Source organism: Chanodichthys erythropterus, chromosome 5, assembly GCF_024489055.1.
Source record: "Chanodichthys erythropterus isolate Z2021 chromosome 5, ASM2448905v1, whole genome shotgun sequence".
In the NCBI taxonomy this organism is placed as follows: Eukaryota; Metazoa; Chordata; class Actinopteri; order Cypriniformes; family Xenocyprididae; genus Chanodichthys; species Chanodichthys erythropterus.
In genome coordinates, this window is record NC_090225.1 from 2,197,096 (window position 1) to 2,213,576 (window position 16,481).

Here is a 16,481-nt window from a genome sequence, read left to right on the forward strand (position 1 = left end):
AAAACATCTTATGTGTAACATTATATTAGATCCGTGAGATACAGTAGGTCTTAATATATAGGCTGTCTGTTTCATGAATGTTAATCAAACAATTGTGGAATCATGAAAAAAAGTTGAATATGTATATTTTTCCTACAAATATGGGTTTTAACTTGGTTGTGCCAAATTTTGTGGTATTACCAGGGATTTTCTAAGGTTTGGTTGCTGGTGATTTTGTTTCAGAACCTTCAGAAAGCTTTAACTCGATATTTCTCAAAACTGACTTTACTGACTCTATCGACTTCAAACAGGTGTAGCTCAGTCATTTATAACAAATCATACAGCATTTTGAAGGCTTTTTTAGAAAATGTGAGAATAACAATAACCCATTTTTGAAAATATGCTCATTGTGACTCATTTTGCCAGCACGGGTCATATACAATAAATATGCAATGCATTTAGGGGCGCCAGTACTTTGTGAGAGCAAATAAATGTGGCATGAAAATAAAGACATTTTCCTGAGTTCTCCTTGTATAATGCACAATCAAGTATGAAAACCACTGAATGTACCCTTAAGTTTATCTCTCCTTATGGTTAACAAGACTGATTTGAACCCCTACTTGGCCAATACAAGTAAGCAAAAGAAATAGGCATTTATATTTTTAAATGATCTCTTTGTGAGAAGACCTTCTTGAAGGAGTCATCAGGCCTGTTTTGCGGTACACACCCTGCTACTTATCTAACAGTCTTACATTGTTCTGTGGTCATAAGGAGGTTTTGAGAAAGACATCCCACTGTCTTGGAAGAGTATCTGAATAAATATATTCTGCTGTTCTCTGTGAGATGCCTTAATGTGCTTTTGTTTTTCTCCTTGCTCCCAACAGATCGCTCTCCTCCAGCTGTCGTCCTAAATTAGCTGAGCTCTGTGAAAGGATAGCTGTTTCAGCTGACCCCTGAAGCTCCAGTCGTCCGTGACACCCAGTCGTCCTGCCTGTCTTTCATCAAACTGGTCACTCCTGAAGAAAAATGGACTTGGAGTGAAAGGAGCCCCTTCATGTGGGCAGACAACTCTTAAGCTAGTTGAGATAGCTGGACTGGGACTCAAATGGGTGACCTATGACAATGTAACCAATAAGGGGACTTGAGTTCTTGCTTTCCCAAGCAGCTGAAAGCAGGATATGAGCTTGAGCCGTGGGTATCGACGATAAAACAAACCTTCCATCGCTTGAGGGCTTCTCTAACGTCATGCAGTCATCTGAGGAATTGTTTACCAGGAAGCTGAAAGCATTGAATGGGAGTATGGGACATCCAGCGGCCAACACCCAGGGCAAGCTGGAAGGGGGTGGTAAAACGAACGGGACGCCTGCTATGCCTAAAATGGGGGTGCGAGCCAGGGTGACGGACTGGCCCCCGAAAAAGGAGGGTTGGGAAAGCCGAGGCGGGCCCAACTACGAGAGCGTCATCACGGCCTTCCAGAACGGACAGCCAGACCAAAGTGTGGAGATCACGGATTTGGGCGAAGCACCATTGGAGCCTGATTATTCGGATACAAAATATTCCCTGAGTGACCTTCTGAGTCGATCCCCCTTGAAGGGGCTTCATCCCATTCGCCAGCGGAGTAATAGTGACGTGACCATCAGCGATATTGATGCGGAGGACATAATGGACCAGAACGCCGTCAATCCCAACACTGGTGCCTCGCTGCATCGGGAGTACGGCAGCACTTCCTCTATTGACCGCCAGGGCCTTGGGAATGATGGGTTCTTTACCATGTTGCGAGGATACCGGATTGACAATTTGGACCATCGCAGTGCCCCGCCTGTCGGTTTCCCAGAGCTCCTTCGTTACGACACAACCCTCTCCCCAAGCTTGCAGACCGCTGCTCAGATAGCCCGCGGTGAGATCGTCCGCATCTCGGGCTACGACTACGTGGACAGCTCCCTCCTCTACAGCCGAGAAAGGGAGAAGTCTTTCATGCGTCGTCTCAAGTCGGAGTCATCCGAGACGTCGCTGTTCAGGAAGTTGAGGACTATTAAGAGCGAGAACGACGGTCTGCGGCTCTCCACCGAGCAGGATGACCGCCGGCCGCTCAGCTTTCAGAAATGCTTCGCTCACTATGACGTCCAGAGTGTCCTCTTCAACATCAGTGAAGCGGTGGCCAACCGCATCAGCCTCAGCCAGAGGAAGAACACCACCACCGGAGCTTCAGCCGCCTCGCAGTACCAAGTCCCAGGAGGTGGACAAGTGGGTGGGAATACTACTGGACCTCCATCCATGTTCGAATCACCGCTGGGAAGTCGGGAAGACCTCAATCCCAAGGAGAACCTGGATGCGGATGAGGGGGATGGGAAGAGCAATGGATTGGTGCTCAATTGCCCGCATTTTCGCAATGAGATTGGTGGAGAGGGGGAGAGGAGGATCTCTCTCTCCAGGGCTACCAACACCACCTACAGTGCTGGAGGAGAAAACTGCTCTTTTGAGTCGTCCTTGAGCTCCCACTGTACCAATGCTGGTGTTTCTGTCCTGGAGGTGCCACGGGAAAGCCAGGCAATCCACCGTGAAAAGGTCAAGCGGTACATCATTGAGCATATCGACCTGGGAGCGTATTATTTCCACAAATATTTCTATGGGAGAGGTAAGCCTTATTGTTTTGCATGAAAAATGGGGTTCATTCTTGTTGTTAAAGGGTTAGTTCACCCAAACATGACATTTCTGTCATTAAGTACTCATTCCAAACCCACAATGCAATCTTTGGAATGCATTTTAAAGGTGCCCTTGATTCAAAAATTGAATTTACCTCGGCATAGTTAAATAACAAGAGTTCAGTACATGGAAAAGACATACAGTGAGTCTCAATCCCCACTGTTTCCTCCTTCTTATATAAATCTCATTTCACCTCCGAAGAACAGGCGAATCTCAACATAACACCGACTGTTACGTAACAGTCGGGGTGTACGCCCAAATATTTGCATAATGCCAGCCCATGATGTTCCCAACATTATAAAAGGCATTAGACAAGGGCAGCCAGTTAACGTCTGGAGCTGCACAAAGCCGAATCAACAGCAAAAAACAACAACAGCGAAAAATGGCAGATGGAGTAATAATAAATTACATAATCCATGATAGCATGATATTTTTTTTTTTCCTCAATGTTTATTTTTATTTTAACAAGTGATACTGAAAAACAAAAACATTATACAGAACAGATAAGAACACCCCCATCCCACCCAACCCTATGTAACAGTCAGACACAAAAAAAAAAAAAAAAAAAAAAAAAAAAAAAAGGAAAGTTATATACATACACATACATACACACATACATATAAATATATATAATAAATAAAAATATAATAATAATAAGATACAAATATGTACATTCAGAATATTTTTTTAGCAGAAGTGTTCTCCACGAAGGTCAGCAAAGGTTGCCAGGTGATAAGAAATCTCTTATTTGACCCATTCATAGAACATCGCAGCTTTTCCAATTGTATGTTATACATCACATCTTTAATCCAATGTCCATATGTTGGAGGTGAAGAGTCTTTCCATTTGTACAAAATTAGCCTTCTAGCAAGAAGTGTACAAAAAGCAATAACATCAGACTGGGATCTACTTAGATTATTGTCTAGACTAGCAACTCCAAATATTGCTGTCGATATGTCTGGAGGAATAAATTTACCAAACATTTTAGAAAAGGTCTCAAAAATTTGGCCCCAGTATTCTAGCAATTTTGGACATGACCAGAACATATGAAATAAAGTAGCAGGAGCTTGTTTACATCGGTCACAGTTAGGGTCTACATCGCTTTTAAATTTAGCCAATCTGTCCTTGGACCAATGGAGACGGTGTACAATTTTGAACTGGACAATCGTGTGCCTGAGGCTTACAGAGGATGAGTGTATTCTCCGGATTGCTTCCTGCCACACATCGTCTGGTAGCTGATCCTCAATTTCTTTTTCCCATTTTTGTTTTAAAGATTCTAAGGCAGTCAGATTGTGTAGATTAAGTAGTCCATACACTTTACTTATGGACTGTTTTTCTCCACACCTGTATTCGAGAATAGAATCAATGAGAGATGGGGCGGGGCAATGAGGGAAACAGTTTGAATTTGATGACACAAAGCTTCTAAGTTGTAGATACCTAAAAAAGTGTGTATGAGGAATAGTAAATTTTTGGACTAAATGTTCAAAAGAGGCAAATGTGTCATTGAAATACAAATCATGTAATGACCTAATGCCATTTTTTGACCATATATCAAACGCTGCATCTGTCATAGAAGGAGTAAATATGTGGTTCTGTACAACAGGTGAGGCAAGCGGAAGGTTGTTAAGTGCAAAATGACGTCTAAACTGAAACCAAATTTTTATAGCTTGTAGTACAACTGGGGAGAGTGTAAGGCTAGATACTGAATGTGCCAGTGGCAGCCTAGAGCACAATACTGATAGAGGGTTGTATCGGATGGATGATTTCTCCATCTGTGCCCAGCTGGCTTTCTCATCTTCCCCCAGTAAGTATAGAATTGCTCTGATATTTACCGACCAGTAATAATATAAAAAGTTCGGAAGGGCAAGACCACCTAAACTGCGGGGCCTTTGTAAAACTTTATCCATTGCCCTAGGGCGTTTTTTATTCCAAATAAAACTTGTAATTTGAGTATTTAAGTTACAAAAAAAAGATTTTGTGAGAAAAATTGGTAAACATTGGAAAATGTATAAAAACTTGGGCAAAACAGTCATCTTAATTATGTTAATCCTTCCACCTAGGGAAAGGTGCAAAGAGTCCCACCTTTCAAAATCCTGCTTCATACTTGCTAAAAGAGGTTGATAATTGGCTTTATAAAGCTCTTTGAAATTTTTCGTAAACCAAATCCCCAAATATTTAAATTTTGTCGTAGTGATTTTAAAAGGTATTGAAACAGAGAGCACGTCTGGAGTCATGGGGCCAATTGGCATAAGTTCACTCTTTTGATAATTAACTTTATAACCAGACAGCTGACCAAATTCATTAAGTAAATTTAACAAATTTGGAAGACTTGATGATGGGTCAGAAATGTACAGCAACATATCGTCCGCATATAGAGATACTTTGTGTTCAAGATCCCCCCTCCACATCCCCTTGACATTAGTAGAAATCCTCAAGGCTATGGCTAGGGGTTCAATTGCAATTGCAAAGAGGAGTGGCGATAGAGGACAGCCCTGCCTTGTACCGCGTTTTAGCTCAAAAAAAGGTGATATGTTATTATTAGTACGTACCGCAGCCAATGGGGCTGAATATAAAAGTTTAATCCAAGATATAAAGCTAGATCCGAAACCAAACTTTTTAAGAGTAAAGAATAGAAAATCCCATTTCACTCGATCAAACGCCTTTTCAGCGTCAAGCGATATAATAACTTCTGAAGTATTAGTTGGAGAGGGGCCATAAATTATATTAGCAAGACGTCTGGTATTAAAGAAGGAGTGTCGACTTTTAATAAAGCCCGTTTGGTCAGGTGAAATGATCGCTGGAAGAGCATCCTCCAGTCGTCGGGCCAGGACCTTGGCTAAGATCTTAGTATCAGCATTCAAAAGCGAAATCGGGCGGTAAGAGCCACATTCTAAGGGATCTTTCTCCTTTTTAAGAATCAGAGAAATAACTGCTTGACGCATAGTACATGGTAAAGAGTGAGATAACAAGGATTCTTCAAAGACAGATAGCAATAATGGGGAAAGTTGAGTAGAGAATTTTAAGAATTCAGTCGGATATCCATCTGGACCTGGGGTTTTGCCGGTCTGCATACTTCTGATTGCTGCTTCTATTTCTGAGATTGTAATTGGTGAGTCAAGATGCGCAGCTTTTTCCGGGTCTATCAATGGTGTGTCAAGTTTCCTAAAAAAGTCTTCTAAAGTCAACAGGTCAGAGGGTGGGTCTGAGGTATATAACGACTGATAAAATTGATAAAAACAAGAATTAATCTCTGTACTATCCCTGTGCTTCAGGCCTTGAACATCACATATCTCCGAAATGATATGATGAGCTGATTGCTGTCGCAACTGGTGAGCTAGAAGATTCCCAGTCTTTTCCCCGTACTCATAAAAATTACACCTCAATTTAGAGATAAGGTATTCTGCCTGTTTAGTTGCCAGCAAATTGAATTCAGTTTGTAATAACATTCTTTGTTTTAGTCTCGCTGGGGATGGTGAGAGGCTATTCAAAGAGTCGAGTTCTAAGATCTGATCAGTCAATTTCTTTAATTGATCCTTTCTGGTTTTGCTCTGACCTGCACAATACGAGATAATTTGGCCTCTCAAATATGCCTTCAACGTTTCCCATATAGTTGACACAGCCATTCCCGGAGTCATATTTACACTAAGAAAGGAGTCTATTTCAGAGGAGATATAACTCACAAACGTCTCATCTGAGAGGAGAGTGGAATTGAATCTCCAGGGACTGTAATTTGGTTCTTTGGTATCAATACGCACCGTCATAGTCAATGGACCGTGGTCTGAAATAATTATGGCTTCATAATCACATTTTATAACTGACGATACAAGATTTGTGTCTATGATAAAATAATCTATACGAGAATAGGAGTTGTGTACTGGAGAGAAAAAGGAATATGCCCGGGTGATAGGGTTATGAAATCTCCAGACATCAGCCATTCCATATGTTTTAAGAAAGTTCTGTATCGTATGTGCTGATTTAGTTATTGAAATCGTTCTGCATGCACTACGATCCAGAGTGGAGTTAAGAACGCAATTAAAGTCGCCACCGAGGATAAGATGATGCGTTACCATATTTGGCAACTTTGAGAAGAAATTACTAAAAAAAGGTGATCATCCCAATTCGGGGCGTAAATGTTGGCTAAAATAACAGGGAGCCCATACAAATGTCCCACCACGATTAGAAATCGCCCATTCGGATCAGATTCAACACTTGACGCTACAAAGTGTATATTTTTACTGAGAACTATCGCCACACCTCTAGCCTTAGATTTAAAGCTGGAGTGAAATGTCTGACCCACCCACTTATTTCTAAGCCGGCAATGATCAGAGACGCGTAAATGCGTCTCCTGAAGAAATGCAATATCAGTCTTAAGATCTTTTAAATGAGCAAACACTTTTTTACGTTTTACAGGGTGGTTGAGAGATTTAACATTCCAGCTCACCAGTTTAACTGAACAACCATTTACTTGAGAAGAAATATTAATATTGGTCATGTGGAGCTAAGAACAAAATGTTACAATAGTATATCCTGATGTACATTGACTTCAATATTGGATGATATACCAAGAAACATACAAAAAAAGAAAATGGTCTGACATTACCCCTACCTTTGTCATCAACATGAACATGATGAACCAGGAACCCCCCAAAACTGAGTCTACACATTATGTGCTTGTCCGGGTAGCTCTTAAAGCAAACTAAGCTAAGCAGAGCTAGAGCTCCTACCCAAATTGTCCTGACCGAGATAACAACATTAATGACAACAGTCATCGCAAAACAAAATCACGAATTTAACTGCATCACAACAGGTAAATCATAAACTTCCCACCAGATTTATATAACAGAGGGAGAAAAAAAAAAAAAAAAAAAAAAAATAAAAAAATCTGTTATATTCCGGTGTCATCCCCAGCGACGATATACTTCTTGACGTGGGCCATGGCTTTATCCGGATCCAGGAATTCTCTATCCGCGCCGTTGTGAGTGATCCGTAGCCGAGCAGGAAACAGCAGGCCGTATCGAACACCTTGTTGCTCTCGTAATAGATTCCTGACGTCCGTGAATGCGGCCCGTGCTTTGGCGACACTAGCAGTGTAATCTGGGAATATTGAGATGGAATTTCCGTTCAGCTGGAGCGGAGCCTGATTGCGTGCTCGACGCAGGACCTCGACGCAATCCTGATAGTAATGTAACTTTGCTACTATCACCCGTGGTTTCCCTCCGGGGATCAACGGTCTCAGACCACGATGCGACCGGTCCACCAGAACTTCTTTATCCAGTTTCAGCACCTCAGATAGTAATTTAGAGACCGACTTCGTGGAAGCCGATTCCGGTCCCTCAGCGACCCCCACGATTCGAATATTGCACCTCCGCATCCTCCCCTCCATGTCTTCGGATTTGTCTCGCAGCTCCTTCAATTCCGATTTTAAAGTACCCACCACGGCTTGTAGTTCGTTCACTTCATCCGTCCACGTTGACATACTGCCTTCCATATCTTTAATGGTAGTTTTCATTTGTTCAATGTCAGTGCGCATTAGCGTCGCATTGTTAGCAATTTCCGTTCTGACAGCTTGTAGCTCGCTCTTTAGAAAGTTGAAATCGTCAGCGAGGGAGTTCTTAAGTTCAGTTCTTATCACTACGGAAATATCTGCTTTTAAAGATGTCAGGATCTGTAGCTTCAATTCTTCCATATCGGTCATGTCTGGCGGATTCGGTGTGTGGTCACGGTCAGAAGCTGAACTCTGTGTCGAGGGAGTGTCGGGCCTAGAATCGCAGGATCCTTTGTATTTATATTTCCGGAGCTTAGAGGCCATCACTCTTTCCGAGGTTCGATCATTGCCCACTGCGTGTTCAGGAATATACTATAAATCGCGCTGGGGATAATTGAAGAAGATATGTTGTTTTAAATGCAAACTTAGATAAAAATTAGGCAGGAGCTCAGCTAAACACGTTCTATTCCATCGCCTGCTCGCTAGCGCCCCCCCGATAGCATGATATTTTTACTGATATTTGTAAATTGTCTTTCTAAAAGTTTCGTTAGCATGTTGCTAATGTACTGTTAAATGAGGTTAAAGTTACCAACATTTCTTACTGAATTCACGGAGACAAGAGCCGTCGCTATTTTCATTTTTTAAACAGTCTGTATAATGCATAAACACAACTTCATTCTTTATAAATCTCTCCAACAGTGTAGCAATAGTTGTTAGCCACGGAGCACAGCCTCAAATTCACTCAGAATAAAACTTTAACATCCAAATAAATACTTTACTCACATAATTCGAAGCATGCATGCAGCATGCATGACGAACATCTTGTAAAGATCCATTTGAGGGTTATATTAGCTTTGTGAACTTTGTAAATGCGCTGTAATATAGTCGACAGCTCATGTGGCAGGGAGAACGCGATTTAAAGGGGCGGCGCCGAGTGTAAATCAGTGCATTGTTAATGATGTCCCAAAATAGGCAGTTAAAAAAATGTATTTAAAAAAATCTATGGGGTATTTTGAGCTGAAACATCACAGACACATTCAGGAGACACCTTAGACTTATATTACATCTTGTGAAAAAGCATTCTTGGGCACCTTTAAGACATTTCTGAAGCACTAATGTCATTGCACCTTTGTCTTTACTACCTTTCTGGCCCTTAAAAGGTGCAATGACTATGGGTGCTTCAGAAACCTCTCGGATTTCATAAAAAACGTCTTAATTTCAAAGATGAACGAAGGTCTTACGTGTTTGGAACAACATGAAGGGTAAGTAAATAATGATAAATCATTTTTGGGTGAACTAACCCTTTAAATCTAAATCATTTCTGTTTCCTTGGGGGAACTTTACCTTTAACTCGAAAATGAGTACAAAATACAAACTTAAAATGTCTTTTTTTTTTGTGCAGTGTAAATCATAAAAGATCTTGTATTTTGTAATATTTTCTCCTTTGGATGCTGTTCTGGTGATTTAGGGGCTGAGACAATAGCAGGTTTTGTTAGGCCTGGTGTTTATTACACATTTTGAAAGGAGAAACACTTGTGCCAAGGTTTGAGGTGTGAGAATGTTCTCCTGTCTTTGGCCTGTGATTTGTCATGTGAGAATAGACAGGGTGAGGTGCAGCTGTTCCCTCCGAGGAGCCGTGATGCCGAGAGCGGTGTGACGGGACCCTCTCCTCACACCACAGTCCCACCGCTCTTCATTAAAACACCTCTCCGTGTCTGGGAATGGAACAAGCAAATGATACTTCGACTTATACAGCACAATGTCATTCGTGTTTGACTGAAAAGGTGTCAGTGGCTGTCAGACTGCTTTTTTTGCATGTCTGCACATCTGCATAGTCCGGACAGGATTGTGTTACCCATTCCTAAGCTCTGGAAAACAGCTGCTTCACCTCTTGCCATGGAGAAATTCGTTTCTTTCCTTTGACTACGCTGAATAATGAGCCGCAGCCTGTGGGTGAAAGCTGTGATTGTGTCCTGCACGTTCACGGGCTTTCCAGCCATAGCGAATGAGTAAATTACAGCTCAGCTCATATGACAATAAATCATGTTAGCAAGCTCGTTCTATTGGGAAATAGATAATCATCCGCCTTGCCGTGTCGCCAAAGACCTTTCAAGCAGAAGAGCTCAATTGCCTCTGTGCCTCCATTTGTGCAGGGTTATATTTAAGACACTGATTAGTCTTGTGCATTTAACTATTTATTTTAAGTGCCGTTTAAAGAGGGAGGGAGTTGAAACTCAAAATGAAATCAAAATGGACCCTATTCAAACAACTTTTTGGCTGTATGGGCTCTTGGTTAATTCTTAACTAATAGCCAAATATAGTTATTTAGTTATTCTTTTTAAACTATGTTGCAAGTAATGCAGATTTTCTAACATCTTGCTAATAGTTAACTCAGTAATTTAGTGATGATTATACAATGAAGATAAAGTCAATAATCCAGCAAATAATGATGACAGATTTGTCAAAAAAAGGAGCGTTTGGGATATGTCGAAATACATTGAATTAAATTTAATGCATAACTTGAATGCATGACTTTGAATTAAATGTAATTGGGTCATTGATAAATAAAACATAATGGAGATATAATTAATGTTGAAGTTTTATATAGTATTAATAATGAGATTATATGGTTTTTATAATCAATTAACACTGCTTTTGACATTTTTTTATAAGATTTTTTTTAAAAAGTCAATTTCTTTAAGTTTTAAATTTCCAAATCTTTTGACACTGCCAGATGTAAAAATTTTATCGCAACGGTCATTAATCAGCTGTTGGTGAACATGTCAGACTAGCGATCAGAAACTACAGATTTTAGCCTAGGATTACAGGAATCTTTTAGGATTCTCAAAATTTGTTTCAGACGACCAAATCGTGGCCAAAATCACACAGTGTGCATCCGGCTTTACATACTTTGGATGTCATATCTTTTGTTTTTTATTATTGTTAAGTCCTTTGGATAAAAAAAATGACCCGTCACGTCATTGACCCAAATCATAACTTTAAATTGCATTAAATGGAATACATAACTTGATAACATATTACTTCAAATTAAATGCATAACTTGAAATTAAATTGAATACATAACCTTAATGCATTGAATTAAATATAATGCATAAATAGAATCGTGCATAACTTTAAATTCGAAGCATCATGTGATCCTGATTTTATTTTGACAGTCTGACTTTCCTGACTTCAGACTAACAGTCAGAGTCCATTTAACCTTTCATAGCTGATCATCACCCCGTCAGCGTCTCTTCAGGGACCTGTAAAGGACAGACCTGTCAACATGTCTCTCCCATGAGCCACTATCCGCTTTCACACCTTTACTTTCCGTGATGCTTTTATCACCCAGGGAGTAGCATTGATTCCATTAACTTCCTCTCCCCATTTGCTCCTCTTCGTGACCAAGATGCTGCATGATCAGGGATGATGCAAGATGTGACATGCCCACTGAAGGTTGCATTAATGCATGAATGTTATTAATACTTCATCTTGTTAATCATCATGGCAACATGCTCAGCTCGATTCCTCCTGTTGGTGATGGACAAGCTGATGTCTTTTTATTCGGTCAGACAGTTTAAAGGAGACCTATAATTCCCCTTTTTCAAGATGTAATATAAGTCTCTGGTGTCTCCAGAATGTGTGTGTGAAGTTTCAGCTCAAAATACCCCGCAGATCATTTATTATAGCTTGTCAAATTTGCCCCTATTTGGGTGTGAGCAAAAACACGCCGTTTTTGTGTGTGTCCCTTTAAATGCAAATGAGCTGCTGCTCCCGCCCCCTTTCCAGAAGAGGGCGGAGCTTTAACAGCTCAACAACAACAAAGCTGGAGAATTTCCTGCAGGAGTCTAGTAAAGTGGATTTTAGAGAAGATTTGGGCAGTCGACAGTGGTCATGTTGTTTTACTCTTCACTGCAGCTTTAGGCTTTAACCTCATGAGTCCGTTCGAGAGGATGAGATGAAGTGTCACTGCTGAGGGTGTTTGTTGTTGTTCACTGCTGGATTTGAGTTGGATTAGGGCTGTTTGAGTAGGAGCTTTCAGATCTCTCCCATCATGCAGGTTGCTCCTGCTATCATAACTTTGTATAAGGTTGTATTTGCTTTTCTTGTTGTGTCATTAGAAGGATCCCACACGCTACTTGAGCTGTTGCCAATTTCTTTGTTGTCCTATATTTTTTTGTTTTGTGTTTTGCATCAATACGCATTATCCTAATGTTTTTCTCCCTATGGTATGCTTTAGTGACATTGCCCATTATATTGCATAATTTTAGCCTCAGGTTTTTGACATGATTTCCAAATGCATGTTTGTCTACAAAGGGGCTTACTGAAAAGGATATCAAAAAGAAAGAGGTTAAGCCTCATCTGTGGCGGGTTTTATTTCTGTTGCTAATCTCTGACGGACCCCTATGGTGCAGTGAAATCAGAGATTATGGATCATATATGACACTAATGTGTCTCTTAGACTATCCGGGAATCTATGGAGATGTGTCCTGGATCAGACTACATCATTAGACATGACAGATAACATGGACATTTTAACTTTTCTCCATTATAACACCAAATTAAAATAATCCAATTTTGCCATTGTTATTTTTTATATATATATATATATATATATATATATATATATATATATATATATATATATATATATATATATATATATATATATATATATATATATATATATATATATATATATATATATATATATATATATATATATATATATATATATATAATATTATTTTATATTTTGTTTTACATTTTACACAAAAATCTAACAAGAAGCTAATTTATAAATTATTTAAAATCTATTAAGTAAATTTTATTTTATGTAAATAATGTCACAATGCAAAAATCATAATGGTCTCAAAATAAGATTGCTTTGGTTTATCCATCCATCCATCCATCCATCCATCCATCCATCCATCCATCCATCGTTTGTTCGTTCCATCAGCCATAGTTCATTCCAAGTCAAGTCAAGTCAAATTTATTTATATAGCGCTTTTACAATTGGTAATTGTTTCAAAGCAGCTTTACATATTAGAAGCACAGAAAAAAAGGGAAGTGGTTAAAACTGTACAAACAAGCGTGGTAATATGTAACATATACAAGATGGTGCTACATGAAGCCAATGTCGGCTGACTTCCAGGGGTGGAAAAAACCCCCTAGGAGAAAAACCCAGCGTGCTAGCACTGGGAAAAAAGTCCTAGGAGGGAAAAAACCCCTTGGAAGATATATATATGTAAATGTATATGGAGATCAAAATCTGAATTGTACATTTTTATTATAGAGATTAAAAATCGATTATATATAAATATATGTAAGCGGATACGGGGATTAAAAATCTGAATTATAGATGCAGCCAGAACTGGGTCTGTAGGCCCATTGTCTCCTGGGCTACGTTGTAGTCAGGTCCAGACGCAGGTTCTCCATCTGACCTGGATACGGCCTGGATCCAGCACCCGGCAAACCTCAGGATAAGCAGAGACACAGATATTAGCGTAGATGCCATTCTTATTCTGATGTACAGGTATATCTAGTGTTATAGGAAATGTTCTCGGTTCCGGCCGACCTAAATATTGCAGCGTAACAATCCTTTAACGGATTTGAAAAATGTTAATGTATTGATAATGTGTTATGTGTATGCAAGAGCAAAGAGATGTGTTTTTAGTCTAGATTTAAACTGACAGAGTGTGTCTGCTTCCCGAACAATGCTAGGAAGATTGTTCCAGAGTTTAGGTGCTAAATAGGAAAAGGATCTGCCGCCTTCAGTTGATTTTGATATTCTGGGTATTATCAACTGGCCTGAATTCTGAGATCGCAATAAACGTGAAGGACTATAATGCACCAAGAGCTCACTTAGGTACTGGGGAGCTAAACCATTTAGAGCTTTATAAGTAAGTAGCAAGATTTTAAAATCTATACGATGTTTAATAGGGAGCCAATGTAATGTTGACAGAACTGGGCTAATATGGTCATACTTTCTGGTTCTAGTAAGAACTCTAGCTGCCGCATTTTGGACCAACTGTAGTTTGTTTAAAAGCCGAGCAGAACAACCACCCAGTAGAGCGTTACAATAATCTAGTCTTGAGGTCATGAATGCATGAACCAACTGTTCCGCATTTGTCATTGAGAGCATATGTCGTAATTTAGATATATTTTTTAGATGGAAGAAGGCTGTTTTACAGATACTAGAAACATGACTTTCAAATGAAAGATTGGTATCAAAGAGCACACCCAGGTTCCTAACTGAGGACGAAGGTTTAATGGAGCACCCGTCAAGTGTTAGAGAGTATTCAAGGTTTTTTCGTGAGGAAGTTTTTGGTCCAAAGATTAGGATATCAGTTTTTTCTGAATTTAATAATAAGAAATTTCTTGTCATCCAGTTTTTAATGTCAGCTATGCATTCTGTTAGTTTTGTGAATTTGTAGGTTTCGTCAGGGCGCGAGGAAATATAGAGCTGAGTATCGTCAGCGTAGCAGTGAAAACTAACACCATGCTTCCTAATTATCTCTCCTAAGGGCAGCATGTACAGAGTGAAAAGCAACGGTCCTAATACTGAGCCTTGTGGTACCCCATATTTAACCTGTGATCGATACGACATCTCTTCATTAACTACCACAGACTGATAACGGTCAGATAAGTACGATTTGAACCATGCCAAAGCAATTCCACTAATGCCAATATAGTTTTCAAGTCTTTTTAAAAGAATGTTATGATCGATAGTGTCAAAAGCAGCACTGAGATCTAATAACACTAATAGAGAAATACAGCCACGATCGGATGATAGGAGTAGATCGTTTGTAACTCTAACGAGAGCAGTCTCAGTACTATGGTATGGTCTAAATCCTGACTGGAAATCCTCACAGATTCCATCCATCCATTGTTCATTCATCCATAGTTAATTTGTTTTATCCATCCATTGATCGTTGTTCACTCCATCCATCATTAGTTCATTCTATCCATCCATTGTCCGTTCCATCCATCCATCGTTTGTTTGTTTGTTTCATCCATTCTTTCATTCCATTCATCCATTGTTCATTTGTTCAATCCATCCATCGTTTGTTTGTTCATTTCATCCATCTATCGTTCATTCCATCATCCATAGTTTGTTCCATCAATTGTTCGATCATCCATAGTTCATTCCATCCATTCATTGTTCATTCCATCCATTGATCATTTGTTCGTTCCATCCATAATTTGTTGGCTCCATCCATCATTAACTCATACTATCCATCCATTGTTCATTCCATCCATCCATTGTTAATTTTTTTGTTTGTTTCATCCATTCATTCATTCATTCATTCATTCATTCCATTCATCCATTGTTCATTTGTTCCATCCATCATTTGTTAGTTCGTTTCATCCATCTACCGTTCATTCCATCATCCATTGTTTGTTCCATCAATTGTTCGTTCATCCATAGTTCATTCCATCCATTCATTCCATCCATTGTTCATTTGTTCTATCCATCCATTGATCATTCGTTCGTTCCATCCATAATTTGTTGGCTCCATCCATCATTAATTCATTCTATCCATCCATTGTTAGTTCGTTTGTTTGTTTCATCCATTCATTCATTCATTCCTTCATCCATAGTTAATTTGTTTTATCCATCCATTGATTGTTGTTCGCTCCATCCATCATTAGTTCATTCTATCCATCCATCGTTTGTTTGTTCGTTTCATCCATTCTTTCATTCCATTCATCCATTGTTCATTTGTTCAATCCATCCATCGTTTGTTTGTTCGTTTCATCCATCTATCGTTCATTCCATCATCCATTGTTCGTTCATCCATAGTTCATTTGTTTTATCCATCCATTGATTGTTGTTCACTCCATCCATAATTCATTCACTCCATCCATCATTAGTCCATTCTATCCACCCATTGTCCGTTTGTTCGTTTCATCTATTCTTTCATTACATTCATCCACTGTTCATTTGTTCAATCCATCCATCGTTTGTTTGTTCGTTTCATCCATCTACCATTCATTCCTTCATCCATTGTTCCTTCCATCAATTGTTTGTTCACTCAATCTCTCATTCATTCCATCCATCCTTTGTTTGTTAGTCCATTTATTCCATCCCTCCATCATCCATTGTTCATTTGTTAAATCCATCCATCCATCATTTGTTTGTTCGTTTCATCCATCCATTGTACATTCCTTCATCCACTGTTCGTTCTATCAATTGTTTGTTCACTCAATCCATTGTTCCATCCATCCATCCATCCATCCATCCATCCAAGATAAGGTCATCTGAATAAGGCCAATAAGGTCAATTTATTTGATGCAGATGATCTTAATA

The 16,481-nt window shown here is 39.4% G+C and overlaps 1 protein-coding gene across 6 annotated transcripts in view; it reads left to right on the forward strand.

Annotated features, from left to right (window-relative positions):
- LOC137020307 (signal induced proliferation associated 1 like 2) overlaps positions 1 to 16,481 on the forward strand; it is a 178,399-nt gene that overhangs the window by 67,902 nt on the left and 94,016 nt on the right. For all 6 annotated transcript variants that reach the window (XM_067385630.1, XM_067385629.1, XM_067385633.1 and 3 more), the window contains exon 2: positions 864 to 2,614. In XM_067385630.1, the coding sequence (XP_067241731.1) occupies positions 1,225 to 2,614 (1,390 nt within the window). In that variant the 5' untranslated portion in view covers positions 864 to 1,224. The remainder of the gene's footprint in view (positions 1 to 863; positions 2,615 to 16,481) is intronic.